The sequence below is a fragment of the Pipra filicauda genome, unplaced genomic scaffold (genome assembly GCF_003945595.2).
Source record: "Pipra filicauda isolate LSUMZ 115617 unplaced genomic scaffold, ASM394559v2 scaffold269_size1075953_pilon, whole genome shotgun sequence".
NCBI classification, from domain to species: domain Eukaryota; kingdom Metazoa; phylum Chordata; class Aves; order Passeriformes; family Pipridae; genus Pipra; species Pipra filicauda.
Window position 1 is genome coordinate 443,939 of NW_024104386.1, and position 17,274 is coordinate 461,212.

General features: G+C 45.6%; 1 protein-coding gene across 1 annotated transcript in view; it reads left to right on the forward strand.

Annotated features, from left to right (window-relative positions):
- Nucleotides 1-17,007, forward strand: part of LOC113996142 (vasoactive intestinal polypeptide receptor) — a 101,196-nt gene extending 84,189 nt beyond the window's left edge. The window contains exons 7-13 of the mRNA XM_027736845.2: nt 311-464; nt 3,288-3,348; nt 5,688-5,757; nt 8,601-8,692; nt 13,877-14,006; nt 15,049-15,090; nt 16,537-17,007. Coding sequence (XP_027592646.1) covers nt 311-464; nt 3,288-3,348; nt 5,688-5,757; nt 8,601-8,692; nt 13,877-14,006; nt 15,049-15,090; nt 16,537-16,728 — 741 coding nt within the window. The 3' untranslated portion in view covers nt 16,729-17,007. The remainder of the gene's footprint in view (nt 1-310; nt 465-3,287; nt 3,349-5,687; nt 5,758-8,600; nt 8,693-13,876; nt 14,007-15,048; nt 15,091-16,536) is intronic.
- The last annotated feature ends 267 nt before the right edge of the window (nt 17,008-17,274 follow it).

Consider the following 17,274-nt stretch of genomic DNA (forward strand, 5'->3'; position numbering starts at 1 on the left):
TTGGGATCATGGCCCAGCAGTTTGTCAGCAGGGTTGCCAAGCCTGAGTGCATTCCCAGGCTCAATCAAACAGCACCCAGACCTGAGCTGGCTCTCAAGGACTCTGCACTGTCCATTTAGAGATTAACATGTGTGAACTATGTCCACCCCAAAAAAGCTTGGTAGGGCTTTTGGTTTTTCACCATAGAACTCATTCCAGAAGGACTTTAGGTTCTGCACAGAGCAATCCCAAAGATACACACAGAGCAAGGTTTCCCTGGTAGTTTGGTGTCCCTGCTGCAGTTCACCACTGTTCCTTTCTTCTCTTCCAGGTAGGCTGCAAAGCCATGATGGTTTTCTTCCAGTACTGTGTCATGGCCAACTTCTTCTGGCTGCTGGTGGAGGGGCTGTACCTTCACACCCTGCTGGTCATCTCCTTCTTTTCAGAGAGGAAGTACTTCTGGTGGTACATCCTGATCGGCTGGGGTACGCATCTCCTCCAGACTGAGGGCCAGCAGGACATCCTGCCTGGCATTTTTAGTCCAGAAACCTGGGGACTCAGGTGGGGCAGAGGTGTATTAGACAGTCCTGAGAAGGGCTCGGGGGTGCTGGTGGATGAGAGAACGGACACGAGCTGGGGATGTGCCCTGACAGCCCAGAAACCAACCGTGTCCTGGGATGCATCAAAGGGATCGTGACCAGCAGGTTGAGGGAGGGGGTTCTGCCCCTCTGTTCTGCTCTGGTGAGACCCCAATTGCAGTGCTGTGTCCAGCTCTGAGACCCACAACATAAGGAGGACATGGATTGACTGGAGCAAGTCCAGAGGATGCCGAGGAGATGCTCTGAGGGCTGGAGCCCCTCTGCTCTGGAGCCAGGCTGGGAGAGCTGGGGGGGTTCACCTGGAGAAGAGAAGGCTCCAGGGAGACCTGAGAGCCCCTTGCAGGGCCTAAAGGGGCTCCAGGAGAGCTGGAGAGGGACTTGGGACAAGGGATGAAGGGACAGGACAAGGGGTGATGGCTTCAAACTGAAAAAGAGTATACTTAGATGAGATACTGGGAAGGAATTCTTCCCTGCCAGGGTGGGGAGGCCCTGGCACAGGTTGCCCAGAGAAGCTGTGGCTGCCCCATACCTGGAAGTGTCCAAGGCCAGGTTGAACGGGGCTTGGAGCAACCTGGGATAGTGGGAGATGTCCCTGCCCATGGCAGGGGGTTGGAACTGGATGAGCTTTAAGGTCCTTTCCAACCCAAACCATTCCAGGATCCTGTATGTGTTACTTTGCTGCCAAGGATTTTGTGCAGCCAGGAGCGAGATCAAGGGATGTCCAGAGGGTTTGCCCCAATTTCATTAACCTAAATCTTCAAAGGTATTTAAGGACTCAGTTTGTTCTGGGTAAATTGGTAGTTGAGCTCTTCAGTCTCCTTAAGGACTGTGGGCTTGAAACTCCTCATCACCTTTATAATCATTCAGTGTTTTGATCCTGACTGGAATTCCAAAGTTGATATCACGCAGTGAGCTTAAGTTGTAAGGATGGATCCCAGCAAAGCAGAACTCCTGGACTGAACCAAACACTGCAGCCCGTGACTCCCTCTGTGTTTTACTGAATTCAGGCCAGACAGCTATCCTGGGATTCCCATCACCTGAGTGTCAATGCTGATAACCCTCTGCTTCCTGCATTTAGGATTTCTCCAGCTTTAATGCAAATGTAATGCATTAAATGCATTTCTCCAGCATTAATGAAAAAATCTGGTCTAAAAAAAAAATAAAATTATTAAAAGATAAAATAAAATAAAATAAAATAAAATAAAATAAAATAAAAAAGTGAAATAAAATAAAGAAATAAAAGGATTCTGTGAAATAGAATAAAATAAAATACAATGAGAAAATGCCAAGACAGAATTAAGCTCTTCACAAAGCAACTCACAACTGAATTGTTAACCTGTGCAAATTAATCCTACCAGATCAACTTCTTTTCTTTCTCCAGAAAGAAATCAGAGATCTTATTTTCCCCTTAATGCCATTTGGTTGAAGATTTATGTTTAAGTAAGCAAATAGCTTTCTACTGAATGCTCTCAACAGCTAAAACTGAGAAATAATGAGAGCATGGAAGAAGCTTAAAAAGATAAAATAAAATTGTGTCATGTCCAGGGATACATCTACACTGAGGATTTGATCAATCAGCCATGGAGTAACTTCCATTGGTAGTGACAGGAGTTATGCTTGGGTTCACATCACAAAAGAGGGACAGTTCTCTGTGCTGGAAGCACAAGAAGGGATGACGTTGGCAGGTCTTGATTTAGATGCAGTTAACCAGGTCAGACCTTCTTTAAACATGCCTTGTGCATAGATATCCTTTGTTTCAACACCTTGGAGCTGCAGATCTTAAAGAAAAATGAATGAAAGTAATGATTTTAAATCAAAGATAATTTCTTTCACTCAAAATATGTTCTGAGGTTGTTTGAGTGAAGAAGGGCAATTCCAGGAAATGGCTTGAGGGATCTTTTGGTCTTTTAGTCATCCATCACTTGCAAGAGCATCAGTGATGGATCTGAAGTGGATTATGCATGAATTAATAATTTGGATGCACTAATTACAGTTCTCAGTGGGTTTATTACCATTGCACTCAGAAATCACTGGTAATAAACTATACACAAACTGTGAGTGACACAGAGCAAAGTGACATGTCCTTCCCAAAGTATTTCCAACCTAAATCTAGTCCAAGACAAGAGACAGGGAAAAGAGGGACCACAGTGATGGAGCAAGACCACCTTAGTCCTGCAGAAGATCATGGAGTGAGGAGCAGAGACAGGTTCATCTGGCCAGCTACAGACACCTACATGTGAACTTGTCACTCCAGGCTCCCTTTATGGTCAGTGGAAGTCCAGACAAAACAGTCAAGGGATATTCCATATTTCTTGTCCTAAAGCTCAATGACCTGTGTGTTAGAAGCACGTATTTCTCCCCATTGATGCTGCAGAGAGCTTGTGGTGACTGCCTTGGCTACAAGTGTCCACACTGTAAATGCCTGGAGTGATCCCTATTCCTTGCATTTCACCATCTGAAGTCCTTTTTTAGGCATTGCAACAGGAATTTAACTGCTGGGGAGCAGTTCCAGGAAACTCGTCTCACGTGGCCAGTGGGAGAGGAAGGCAACACGTTGGCCTGTTTGGCCTGTGAGCATTAAAAAGGTGGAGCATTTGCCCAGTCCTGAGGGAAGGCATCACCTCAGGAGAGATGGAGAGTGAGGGAGAACAGCCCTGAGGACCCTGATGATGATTTCTGACAGTGACACCATCTCTTTTCTCTTGCCAGGTGCCCCCTCTGTGTTCATCACCGCTTGGACCATTGTCAGGATTTACTTTTTCGATGTTGGGTAAGCCTGTGGACTCAACTGTCTTTCCTTTATTATTCTTCCTCCCTTCATCTCCCAGGAAAGCCCTGCAGCTTTAGTAACCCACAATCCCAGCAGCCAGAGCAGAGCAGAGGGTCTCCCCTGCCACCACGAGCCAAGAAATGCTCCAAGATCTCCCTGAAGACACATGTTTTATGTCAGCTTAGGCCAGTCCCTCAGCCTCTTTGCTTCCCAATCCCCTGGTCAGGATATTTGCAGGGAATCTGTGAGCAGACCCTGATGTTTTCATTTGGCCCAGTTGCAGATGTCAACATGATAAAGTAAAATGAGTCCTACCAGAAATTTTCATTGCTCAGAGCAGAGCTCTGCATCCTGCAAAACTGATCCTATATCTGCTCATGAAGCAGGTGCTCAACAAACACACCTTTTACCTCTCACACAGAAAAGTCTAAAACTTCTTTTTTTTTTTCTTTTCCCAAGCAGATTTTAGGAGCTACTCTTCATTCTCTTTAACCTTGCAGCAGCCTTTGATATTTTATATAAGAAGCAGATAGAACACAGCTAAGAAAATGAGGCAGATAGCAGAGTTATCCAAGGATATATGAAAGTAAAATGCATTTGATTCTGCAATCTTCCTTGCTTTTATTCAAGCAGTCAAGAGCTACAGTAATTGGAAAGGTTTTTAGGGGAAAACACTCCAGAGAGTTACGGAATTGGGTGCTTATTCTGCCCTCACTGTGCATGCCCTCACTTCTTGCATTTGCATCCTATAGTTAATTCCATTTTCTCCCTCTCCAAGTGTGTCCTGATTCGCCCTCATTTCGGTTGAAGAAGGATTTCTCATTGCATTTTTGATTTATAGTCATGCTCACACATTTCCTGAGGGCCACTCACTTCCTTTGTGTTTTCACTCTCTCTGCATAAAACTGACCTTATTTCCTCTGTTAATAAATAGACTCTACAATGAGATAGAGACAGGAGGATTTAACCATTCTGGGTACCAATTCTTCCTACTATATGTTCCCACTCAGCTCCAGCAATTCTTAATAAAAATATAGACTTCTTTGCATTTTCTGGAGGCTTTAAAGCTCTACGTTTTTGTGCCAAGTAAAACAATGTGAATTTACAGGATATGCTAACACCTAACATAGATTATTCTTTCCATGCTAAAGTTACCTACAGAGAAAAATTACAGGAAATTAATCCAGATGAAATAAACTAATTATGTAAGATCAGTTAAACAACCTTAAGCCTCCATTTAAACATTCTAACTCTAAATTAAAATGACCTTCATTCAGACTGTCTGAATTTGTTTTAAAAATGAAGTGCACTAGACATAATTAGGGCCACTTTAATTCTAAATGAGAGGGCAGAAGGCACCTGACTGGCAGCATCTGTGTGTGAGCAATTTGCTCCATCTCCTTTTAGAATTAGTGGAGATTTAGTCAGTGTAGTCCATGGAGTGCAATTTTTGTCATTCTAAAGTTGCTGCCCAAAATAGGACTCTGAACTGTGCCCTAAAAATGCCTCTGCTTATCTGCTATTGCCTGCACTGTCAACATCCTGAATTAGATGAGCTGAATCCAGGTGGAATTGTCTCCAGCAGGCTCCACTGATCTGTTTCTAACATGAATGCAGCCCAGTTTTCATGAATGCTTTCCTAAAAATGCACCTTCCATCACCTGACCGAGGTCTGCAGATAAATGTGTCCCAAGCAATATTAGTCATTTCCACATCATTCCTCTCCTGTCCTTTCTTTGTTGGCTTTAAAATACAGTTCCAAGTGAGTGGAGTTGTGTGCAGACAGTTCTGACTTTGGGATGAAATAAATCCCATCCTGGACCCAATGAACTTTTCTAAGTAGATCCATAGCTCAGGTACAGATGGATTTAGTGGGACTAATCCCACCACTGGCTGTTATCTTTTTTGGGAGGACGTGGTTGGTTTTGTTCCTGATGGTGCCAGTTGCTCTCTGAAGATGCTCCACCATCATCCAGGAGGGTGGAGAGCACTGGAGACCTGATGGATCTGTAGGTTTGGCAGCATTTCCTTGGAGCAGAGCTCAGTATAGGAGAAATTCAGGAGATCACGATCCTCTCCCACATTCACCCTGCAGAACATCTTCCAGCCTATTCCATTTCCAAGGGGAAAAGAGCTCTCAGGATTGTGTCTGGGGCAACTGGTGCCTGCCAGTGCTCAGAGCCTCTGCAAAGCAAGTCTTTGGCCATTCCCACTTCATGCACACAAGGTTTAGTCCTAATAATCCAGCCTAGATATCCTTTGCTTTTAGGAAAACCTAAGAGGTTCCATATCTTACTTTATGTGCTTGAAGTTTTAAGTCTTGTTTTGTTTCTTTTTAGGTGCTGGGAGGAAATAGTGGAATCCCCATTCTGGTGGATCATTAAAACCCCTATTTTGGTGTCTATCTTGGTAAAGTATCAGCACATTCTGCTGGCTGCAAAGCCATCTTTAGTCCTAAGTGGTGGAGGGGGGGTGAAGGGGTGTTGAGAAGTGTTCTGTAAGTGTCCATGGAAGATGCACTGGCAGGAAAAATCCCACTGTATGTTGAACATCTGTCTTAGGATGAGGAAAAACCCTCCAGATAAACACGTTTACCTTTAGCATTGACCATGGAAGAGTTTGAGTGACTGGGCCACTCAGGTGGAGCTCATTTGATGTACCTTTGGTCATTCCACCTCCTACTTGCCCTGGGCACTCTGGGTGTGTAGCCAGAGGAGGTTGAGGAATGTGGTTGGAGATCCAGGAAAGACTCATTTTGCCTGATGGATCAGTGGATGTCTGAATTCAACCCGATAAATTGTGCTACGAGTGGCTTTGTTTCTCTGAGCTGACCAGGATGACTTGTCCAGTTGTGGATGTCAACACCTTGAAATGAAATGAGTCCCACCATAAATTTCTAGATAAAAAAAAGGGGGTTGATGAATTCCCCCAGGGTATTTGCCTCTTTTTATAGCACCCAGTGCAGAGCTGGATCCCAGCTGTGTGCTTTGAAAGTCGGTTCTCAAGAAGCTTGTGTGACTTCCAGAAAAATCAACAGAAGTGTCTGATTTTAATTCTCTGGATATGATCAGTTCTGACCACAGAAACCAGGACACTTCTGAGGAACTCAGTCCTCACATCCCTGTTGAACATTATGTGTTTCAAGCCAAGCCTTAAAATCAAATGAACTTGAGTTAAACTTAGCTCTGAGTTTTCTTAAATGAAGGCAAGGACGTGTGAAGGGAATACAAAAAAAAATGCAACAGAAATCAGACCAAATATATTTATTTTAGACAGAAATCTTTCCTTAGAACATACATTCTTCTTATTCCACGTACGTCATGACCTTTACAAGAAGATTTTTTTTCTGTAGCATTTGTCATGCAGGGATTCAAAACCGCAGCAATTTGAATAATGACATTTTACTCTGTTTACCTCACTGAAAAGAAATACAGTACTTAGATGACACATCTCAAAATATTTATGTCATCATAGAAAGCTGCAGATAGTACTTTCCCTTTCCTGAGATAAGCTTTCAGTCAAAAAATACACCCTATTATTCTCTTCGGATCAATGAGTCTGTATTTGCTTTTGGCCAGTAAATCATTTCCTCGTTGCCAAACAAAGTTTACCCAGCAGTTCCTGATTTTGCTTCGGCAGATATCCCATGAATCTGTCCCAGGGGAAGGGCATGATAACCACCAGCTGATGAACAGCAGGTTTCTTCAGGGAGTAATGCAACATTTGCTCCATATCCACGGGAAAAAAGTGTATATCTCAATGTAAGGAAGAAATGCATATACAAGATATACAAGATCTTTAAGATACATAAGATATATCTTATATACAAGGTATTAAGCACTGGGAACACATCAAGTGCCTCTGATTATGTTGAAAAAATAAATTAAACAACTTCTCCAGTATCCTGATATCCATATGTTCTACCATGGAATGCTAAGGTTATATTTCCCAGTCCACTCCAAGCCAGCACTGCCAGTATTTAATGCTTCATTCTTACCTTCAGTTCTGCATCTTGTGTGCTATCAATGCTCATTAGCGTAATTGATCTAGATAACAATGTTTTGAACTAATAAATTTTACTTGCCACCAAGTCAGACACAAACCATTTCCACGAGCAAATAAATACAAGGAGAAACCAAGATAAATGGCTCAGGATAGATAAAAAGTGATTAAGCAATGCATCCAAGAAATACCATTAATTTCCAATTACTCATAGCCTTTGAAAGAAGAGTGAGTGTCTAATTGAGAGATGTGCTTCAGTCTATTTTATTCACCTTATTGTTGAGATAAATGTAGGAATTGCTGGAGGAAATGTTACAATCTGTTTTCGCAGGAAGTCCGATTGGCTGGTTAACACAATCCCTTCCAGCTGCTGAGCCTCTGAAAATCAGAGCCATTTGTGCATTCAGTAACCATGAAAGGATAAAGAGAGAGGTTGTGGCCAAACTAAAACTAAGTCCCCAGAAATCTGTCACTGCTTTTCTATTTTCTGTGTTGCATGAATAACAGGATGATTCGATGGATAAGACCTTACAAGCAAATAGAGTTGCATTCAGTCCATGCCATCGACAGCATTCCATTGGGAAAATGCCATTCCTAGCTCTGCACCTTTGATAATAAGGGAGGTTAACATTGCTTGAGTGTGTTGGTGGAGCACTTTGAGATCTTTTGAGTGAAAAGAACCATCTAAAATCCAGGGGGCAGCTCCCAGTCTAACATCCTAGGAGGGAACGTTTCCCGTTGTGTCCACGAGGTCTATCCCTTGCCATGCAAGTTCTCCAGCCTCTCCCAGGGAGGCCATGGCCAGTAGCACTGAGTAGAGTTGGGGTGGGTACTGCTCTGTGTTTTGTTTTGGTCTCCTTGGCTCAGTCTCTGACGTGCTCAGCAGCCGGTCCCATGTCAGCGTCTCCCGAGGGCTTTGACATCCGTCGCTCGGCTCATTCCCAAGGCTCTTTTCCCACCCCGGCGCCGGCAGGACGTCGTGCATAGCTGTGCTCTATGGGCTTGACATCATCATACTTGGGATGTATGACACGAAGTCCCAAGCAGGCTGATGTCAGGCCCAAGATGCCATCCTGTGTCCGTTTACTTTGGGCTCTCTGCTCATGGCTGCTTAACCACAGCTTGTTCCATGGCAAAAACATGGCAGTGGAAGGAATTCCCCTCTAATGATGGGCTCTGTTCACCAGGGAAAAATAACTAATGTTTTGCCTCTCTCTCTCTCTGTGTTCCCTTTCTTCCCATCCTGGCAGGTGAACTTCATCCTCTTCATCTGCATCATCCGCATCTTGGTCCAGAAGTTGCATTCCCCGGACGTTGGACACAATGAAACCAGCCAATATTCGTAAGTCCTGGACTTCTTCTACCATATTCTTTGCTTTTGGGGAAACCTGTTTGGCTGTTATTTCATTACTGCATCACTATTCACTGTGTTCACTGTTGTCTCTGTCTGCACTGATCAGAATCAATTAATTGTTACTTGATCAAAGCTGATCAGAAATCAGGAAATGGAGCGTTTCCTAAAACAGCCGGACAGGTTTGATGTCAGTTTGAGGCAGGTGAAAAGACCTTCTCCTGGGATTAATGATGAAGAAGTGAGAGCAAGAATAATGATCATGAGGCAAAAAAAGTTCTTTCTTTGCATCTTTAATATTTAGCGGATTCTGAAGGCAGAGGAACCCCGAGGGACAACCAAGAGTTGCTGTACACAGTGTATGGGCTTTTTTTTTTCCTGACTCTCGGGTCCCTTTTTCAAAGAAGGAGAGATCTAGAAAATTAATCCATTCAGTAGAATCTGTGGCAGATTTTCCTTATCCCAAAGCAGACCTCTAACCTAAATTGGATTATTTCAATGCATTTCTCCTCAGTGTTGAGAAGGATCACTGCCTCAGAAGATTTGCTTGACTTAATGCTTTTATTCCAGGGATATAAAGTTGACCTTAATGGGGATTTTTATCATGAACAACACGCCAGTGAGATCAACATCTGTCTCAGTGGCCAAGACTGGTCTTAGCTGTAGAATTATAAGAGTGAAAAAAATGTCCATTTACATGGATTTGTTCTGACCTCAATGCAAATAAAATAAAAGTTCAGACCAGCTTATTTTTGACTCTTGCCACTGTCCTGGTTCAGTTTTTCAACCATCCTGGATATTTATTAAATGTTTCCTCGAAGAGAACTAAAATGAAAAAGGTCCTGTATCTACATGGCCACTGCTCATAAACCTTTGTCTTCGTCTGGAGCTGCACTTTGGGGTACCCTGAAGAATCTGAGCTCAGTTCAACTTTCTGCAAGATGGAAAACAATAACAGTCTGTTCCTTAAACATTGCTCAGCCATGACACTGAGCCTGTCTCTAGTGATGGTAAATTATTCATTTCATCTGCCTCGAGAGATTCTCAGATTTATGAAAGAAAAGGCCAGAGTTTGACCTTAACTTCTGCCTGCAGCAGCCAAAGCCAATTACCTCTGTTTTTGTCATCTCAGCACACCAATGTTACCAACCCTGTGCTTTTTATCCCCTATTTTTCTGTATTTCCAACTGGGTGTTGTACCTTTGTACCCCAGGATTGCAACAGCTCTGGCCAGGTGTGGAGATTAAATCAGCATATTGAAATATGTTCTGAGCAGCATCCTGGAGCTGTTGGCTCCTGTTCCCCTCAGCAGAAGTGTTGCCAACATGCACTGAAAGGGTTATGCCCGGATTACCTCAGAGGTCATGCTGAGCTTTGGGTTCAGGGCACATTTTCCAGTGAAGTGGGAAATGAAATTTTCCTGGGAGCTGCCAGGAAAGCTCTTTTTGCCTTGTAAACAAACGTGGCACAGCAGTAAAGCCCAGACTTCCCCTCGCTGACCTGCCCAACGGGAGGTGCTGCTGAAGTACAACTGAGCTCCACATCTGCAGCTCCTCACCTTCCTTCTCCACCTGGAAAGACTCTCAGTGCCATCAGGGAATGAATCAGTTGCTCACTTCATAGGATCACAGAACCACAGAATGGTTTTGGGTTGGAAGGGACCGTAAAATCATCCAGTTCCAACCCCTGACTTGGGCAGGGACACCTTCCACTAGACCAGGTTGCTCAGAGTTCCATCCAACCTGACCTTAAACTTTTATGCGTCCAAGACATATGAGGTGCTTTAAGACACTTCAGTTACTTTCTTGGACGTAGAACCCAGGACCTGTGGGAAAATTTTACCCTTACACAGAGGCATCTGGCCACCAGCCACGTCCTCTGGGACATCTGGAAGTCTCTGTCGACTGTACTGAGAGCTGTAGGACATGAGGCACCACACTTCCCTATGGAAGGAAGTGTTAAGTGTCTCAACTTGAAGGCTGGAACCCAGCAAGGGGAGTTCTCAGTGTGGTCCTAAGTTCTCAATGTTTAGACAGCAACCTGTAGGGACTTCTGGGGTTCTACCTGCAGGACTCAAGAGATCTTAGCAAAAACTGCTGCTAATGAAACATTGAGGGAGCTGGGGGGGCTCAGCCTGGAGAAAAGGAGGCTCAGGGGGGACCTTCTGGCTCTGCAACTCCCTGACAGGAGGGGGGAGCTGGAGGGTGTCGGGCTCTGTTCCCAAGGAACACGGGACAGGAGGAGAGGGAACGGCCTCAAGCTGTGCCAGAGGAGGTTCAGGTTGGACATCAGGAGGAATTTCTTCACTGAAGGGGTGGTCAGGCATTGGCAGGGGCTGCCCAGGGAGGTGGTGGAGTCCCCACCTCTGGAGGTGTCCAAGGAAGGACTGGACATGCTCTGGGCTGGGGGACAAGGTGGGCATCGGGCACAGGGGCGACTTGATGACCTTGGAGGGCTTTTCCAACCTCAGTGATTTTGTGATTCTGTTTGGGTTCCTCCTGCCAAGTCTGATATAAATCTGTTTTAGACTAACAGCATCCTGGATGTCTCATTTGCATTCTCCCTCCTTCTCTTGTTTATTTTATACTGTTTATTTTCTAAAAACACGCTGACATGTTGACAAGCATTGTTCAAACTCCGAGCGGTTTCAGTGTAGCTGCAGGCTGGAAGTTCAGGTGCACTGCTGACTCACTCATTAATGCTCCAGACAGGGAGCTGGGCTTTCATGTATTGGAAACTGTGAAAACAAAGCTCCCAAAACAGTTTTCTGGAAATGACAGGGACATGTGCTATAGTGGGACAGCAGAATTTCAGAGATTTTGTTTTCTACAACAGGAAACTTGAGTAAAATTCATCTCTTTCTATTCTTTACGTGCTCATAGATCAATATTGTCATCAAAGTTTTCCATGATGATTTCAAGGAGCATTACTAAAATGTCCCAATTCCCACTCCCAGGGAGAGGAGTAGGTTCCATGCAGGCTGATGGACACGTTTTTCCTAAATTACCTGTCACCATGTACACCTGTCAGAGAGTCTGGGTCTAAGATGTTCTGGGAATGAGAGTAATGAGTTTTTTGAGAATCCATGGCTTCCAGCAGGAAGATTTAACCAGCTTTACACAGCCTCCCAAGAAGTTCTCCTCCTGCACATCTAGGCTTTATCTTCCTGGGAGAAATTACACCCTGACTGGGGAAGATGATTTTCGTCTTTGCAGTGTTTAGTGGGGGGAATCTTTTAAATATCACAGTGCTGGACCACAGAGCCCTTGCCCTGATGCCACACTGAGATCTAAAACATCACTCAGTGTCTGGGGAAGGAAGTGGCTGGTTTGGGGGGTTGTGCAAATTAGAGGAGGAGGCTCAGCTTTTGGCATTTATGTCCTTTTCATTGCCACAGTGCATCCAGGAGGGAAAATATTGTAACTGAGGCCCCAGTGTTGTCTGCAAAGATAAGATCAATTTTTCTAATCCCCTGGAGGTTGAAAACAGCATTTCTGTGAATATGGTACACAAAGGTAGGATCTCATCATCTCCTCCAGGCTTACTGTTCCTGCAGAGATTGGGGAGGGAGGAGAGATCTCTGCAAATCCAAAAGAAATATTCACTGAACTGTGATCTGCTAAGAAAATGAGTTGCTTTCTCATGTATCTGGAGCTGGGAGCATTAGGGCTTGGTCATACTGGTGTGGGTCATACTGGCCAGAGCTGCTTCTGAGAGTGAGGAACATGGAACACTGATGGTCACCAAAGACAGTGACAGTGCTCTGGCAGAGCAAGACATCCAAGAGAACTCAGATTTTGGATCTACTCCCCATGAGCAGGGATGTGCCTGCTGGTGAGGGATGTGGGAAAGGCAAATTCCTGTGGAGTCCCTCAGCTTCCTACAGGCACTGATTTTGCCTGGAATGAGTTGCACCCAGGTGTCTTTCAGCCAGCAGGTATTCCCTGGGGAGCCATGGCCTCCAAAACCAGCCCTAATGTCGAGCTGCCTTTGGGCCAGGCCCAGGGAAAGCTGAAAAGGTCTGCTGGGAGATACAGGGATGAGCATCATCTGCACAAAGCTGGCACATCAGCCCTCCCAGTGGGCTGATGCAGATGGCAAATAAATGAAGATGGTCTGAGAGGACTGAGCCTGATGAGGCTTTGGAGGTGAAGGACTTGCAGGTGGAAGAACAAGTATTTCCAACATCCTCTCCTCAGCTTCATTTCCTCCAGAAGCCTCTGAGAGATGGAGGTGCCACAGGATGTGGTTGACCAGGGGAGCCAAAACCCCCACATGCATCCTTAGGCTCTTGATTTCATTTCATTTCTGTCAACTATTTTTTAATAACAATTATATTTAATAAATTATCATTTCTTCCTAATTAGGCCTCTGATTACCCAGCCTGATGCCATTAAGCACTAATACTGTTCATCCCCCTCCTTTGGAGACATTCTTTGTGCAATATCCTGTCATTATTCCCAGCTAAACATACCATTTCTCTCCCAGAAGCTGTAATTTTCAGCAATCTCCCAAGCAAACAAAGACAGTGCTAGATGATGATTTAGCTGGTAGAGATGAAAAAAAGCTCTCTGGTGGGAGGGGAAGAAGAGAGAAGGGAGAAAGAAATACCTCCAGTGGAGCCACTAGGAATAAAGATGTCGCATTTTATGGTGTCACCTCGTCTGAAATCAGCAGCTGTCTGCAGTCTGAGGAACAAGGAGAAATAATGTAGGGCTGATTGCTCTGCCTTGGCTGGAGACATGGATATAATTACATGGGAGCTGTTAACGAGCAGGAAGTGCTCCCAGCATGGTCCTGGGTTAGTCTGAGGTGCCACACAGTGCCTGTGCCCAGCTGAGGGTCCACCCCCACGTGTCACTGCATCCCAGCCCGGGTGGGCAGAGGGATCCTGGGGAGGTTGAGCCAGGAGTGGCATCTCCACACCCACTGTTTTGCTGTACCCCAGACACTCCATCCCCCTGGCTGAGAGCAACCTCCTGATGCTCTCTTGCTCAAGGCTGGATGTTCCCAGGACCCCAGGGCGAGTGTCCAATATCACACAGCAAACAAATTCAATGCACCAAATTCAGTGTTCAGGGTTGCACAGGGCTCGGAGCTGTGGGATTTCTCATCCTGTTACCCTTCAGCTCCTCTTCCCTCTCCCCTTCTGACTCATGTTTGTCTTTCCAACAGGAGGCTGGCCAAGTCCACCTTGCTGCTGATCCCTCTCTTTGGCATTCACTACATCATGTTTGCTTTCTTCCCTGACAATTTCAAGGCAGAAGTTAAGCTGGTCTTTGAGCTCGTGGTTGGGTCATTCCAGGTAAGCCACCCTTTGGGCCACCACTCAGCCACCAGGTCTGTCAGAAGGGAGAAGTGTAATGACCTTTGGGGAAAAAGCTCCTCACTCCAGCATGGCCAGCATGGGAGACAAATTTATATTTTACCTCTTGCAATTCCAGAAGGAGATTCTTCCTCCTCAGTTTAGGCACCTGGAAAGAAAATGTACATCTGTACATTAGTCACCCTGGGGGTTTACGTGCTTAAGGGAAAAAAAAGTGAGCATCATAGGTCAGTTTACATATTATTGACATGTTCCAGGCCAGGTTGGAGGGGACTTGGAGCACCTGAGTCTAGTGGAAGGTTGTCCTTGTCCATCTCATGGGGTGTGGAACTAGATGACTTTTAAGATCCCTTCCAACCCAAACCATTCCATGATTCCATAGTGCAAGATGAGACAAATGACCTTTGGTGGGAGTGTCCTGCTGCCCATTAACAGGAGCCTGGTCTGTCTTCAGCCACTTGACTTGAATGAACTTTCTCCTCTCTTCACAAGTCAAGTGCTGCCTGTAGCTCCTGCTCAAGCAGGATTCCAGTTCATTGGTGCAGGAGGCAGCTTCCCCACGAGGATGGATGATGGGGCTGCCCTCCACGTTAGTTCTGATGGAGTTTGGTTCTTAGACCCTCCCACTTCAGTCAGTGTTGGGTCACTAAACTTGCCCCTGAGGCTGCATGAAAAGGAGCCCTTATTCAAGTGTTTCATCCCATTGCTTCTGACCATTGTCAGTCCCAGCCACGTTCTCACAGCCTGGGAGCGGGGTCTGGCTGTCCCCATGTCCCGTGTACATTTCAGTGGCAAGTTTTATTCAGTGGTGACTGAGTTAACATCCCTGTCTACAACATCATCACTTCACATCTGGCATCTGGAAGTGCTCAAAAAACATCCAGATGTGGCACTTGGGGACATGGGTTAGTGGTGAAGTTGGACTTGATGATCTTAGAGGTCTTTTCCATCCTGATTCCATGATCCCTCCTTTGAGATCATTGTGTTTAGTGCTGAAAGCCTGTTCTCTCTTTTCCCCCAGGGATTTGTGGTGGCTGTTCTGTACTGTTTTCTCAACGGAGAGGTAAGATCAGCAGTGTTGTTTGGTTCATGTTTGCCAGCTAAGTGGATTGAGTGTCCCATTCCTGATGTTACCATACCGGTGGGAAGCATCCAAGTCAAATCTCTCACTCCAGAAAAATAGTTCAGCCACTTTCCTGACAGTTTTCAGCACAATTAATAAACATGTCAGGGCTTTTGTGTGCACTGTGTGCATCACTGCTGCTGAGTCCACCCTTTACTCACGAGACAGCACCAGCAGAACCTTGCACAAACCCTGATCCCAAAGGCCCACCTTCAACAGGGAAGGATAAATCCCATCTTAAGCCCTGCCAAGTGCCTCAGTGAATCCTTTACAGGACCAGGCCCGCTGCTGGGATGGAGGCTCATTAGTGCAGTGATATTTTTGTATCATCCCCCACCTGCCCATAAGAAGTTCAGCTGATTAAGCCCATGTTGCAAAGGCTCCCAATAGGTGTGAGCAGCTACAGACTCGGAGCTGCTGTCATCTGGAGCACTTCCAGCCCAATAAACAGAGCACGGACAAGAAAGAAGCAGCTGTGAGCTGGATTTGTGCTCCAGCTTCCTAGGGGAGAGGAAGAGTGTCCAGAATCCCAATTTTCTCTCTCACAGCTCCAAAGCTGCATCAGCCACACTGATGCCATGTGTACATCAGGCAGAGAGCCCAGCTCCAGCAGAGACCTTTCCCAGTAATCCTGCCTGGAACAGGGCAGTACCACACAAGCTTGCTGATGATCCAAAACCAATACAGGCACTGACATGACTTGTTAGTCACAGCAGTGCCAGGTAAACATGTTTTTACCTTGCAGGCACTGATCTTGCCTTTCCCATATTTCGACTCCTGGGATTCTCATCCTGGTATTGTGCTGTTGCTGTGCTTGCTCATCCCAGAGCCCCTCAGACACAGCTGTTTTATCTAATTCATACTGTTATCTAAAAATTTGGGCTGGAAGGCTGCAGGAGGGGACAGGAACAGTGGCCAGACTTGTTCAGAATTTTAATCTGGACAGTGTAAACCAGATCATTTCAGTGAACTCCCCGAGCAGGAACAAGTAGCTTCTGTCAAAAAAATGCACAGCTTTACAAACAAGCTGTAGTTAAATCATTCCTATTTGGACCAAAAACAGGGCAGTGAAAAAAAAAAATCTTAATTATTAAGATTAATTAATTACTCACAAAATGTAGAGTATGTTGAAGCTGAAGTTAACTATTCTGGCACCTTCGCTGTATGAATAAGAAATTCCCTGTGCTCACCTTTCTTCTGGAGCTCAGGGATTTCTACTGTCTGGGGTGTCCCCTCTCTTCTATGTGGCTAAAAGTCCAGGTCAAAATGAGTTTAGTGACCTTTATAAAATAATTCTTGGCCCCTTGGTGGGTGGGTCACCCACGGCTGCTCACACAACGAAATCAGAGCGACAGCAAGTGATTTTCTTGTCTCTCCAACGCCCAGGTCCAAGCTGAGCTCAAAAGGAAGTGGCGGAGGTGGCACCTGGAGAGGTTCCTGGGCTCGGACATGAAGTACCACCACCCTTCCTTGGGCAGCAACGGCACCAACTTCAGCACCCAGATCTCCATGCTGACCAAGTGCTCGCCAAAGACTCGCCGGTGCTCCGGCTTCCAGGCCGAATTCTCCCTGGTGTGATGGGGAGGGGCTCTCCCAGCAGGGAGCATCCAAAAGAGACACTGAGAGACTGAGGGATCCCCAGGAACCAGCGCTGACAAATCCCTGTGAAATGACGTGCTCCACGTGAGCCAACAGAGGACACACAACTGGAAAAGCCACTGGCATCCAGGACAGGACCGGACAAGTCGAGAGGCAGAGAAATACTTTTCCTCTCCCTCTTTTCAGACCTTTCACTCCTCAGTTTCAAGCCCTCGGGGGTTGATAACTATGAGTAAAGGTCCCAGTCGCTTGAGGAAAGCCTGGGGGATGCTGTGTCATAAATGATGAAGTACAGGGGAGGAAGGGAGGGGAGAGCCCGAGTCCTTGGGGGCTTTACCGGAACCGGTATCTCTGAAACAGATAAATTGCACTTTTTTTAAAAAGAAATGAGCCAGTAAAGGAGAGAGGGATGCAAGAAGCAGGAAAAAAAAAAAATGCCAAACATATGAATGTGCCAAAATTCCTGTGGATAAGAGGTGATGATAAGGCACCGAAGACGGAGTCGGGGACACGGGGAGAAGGGAC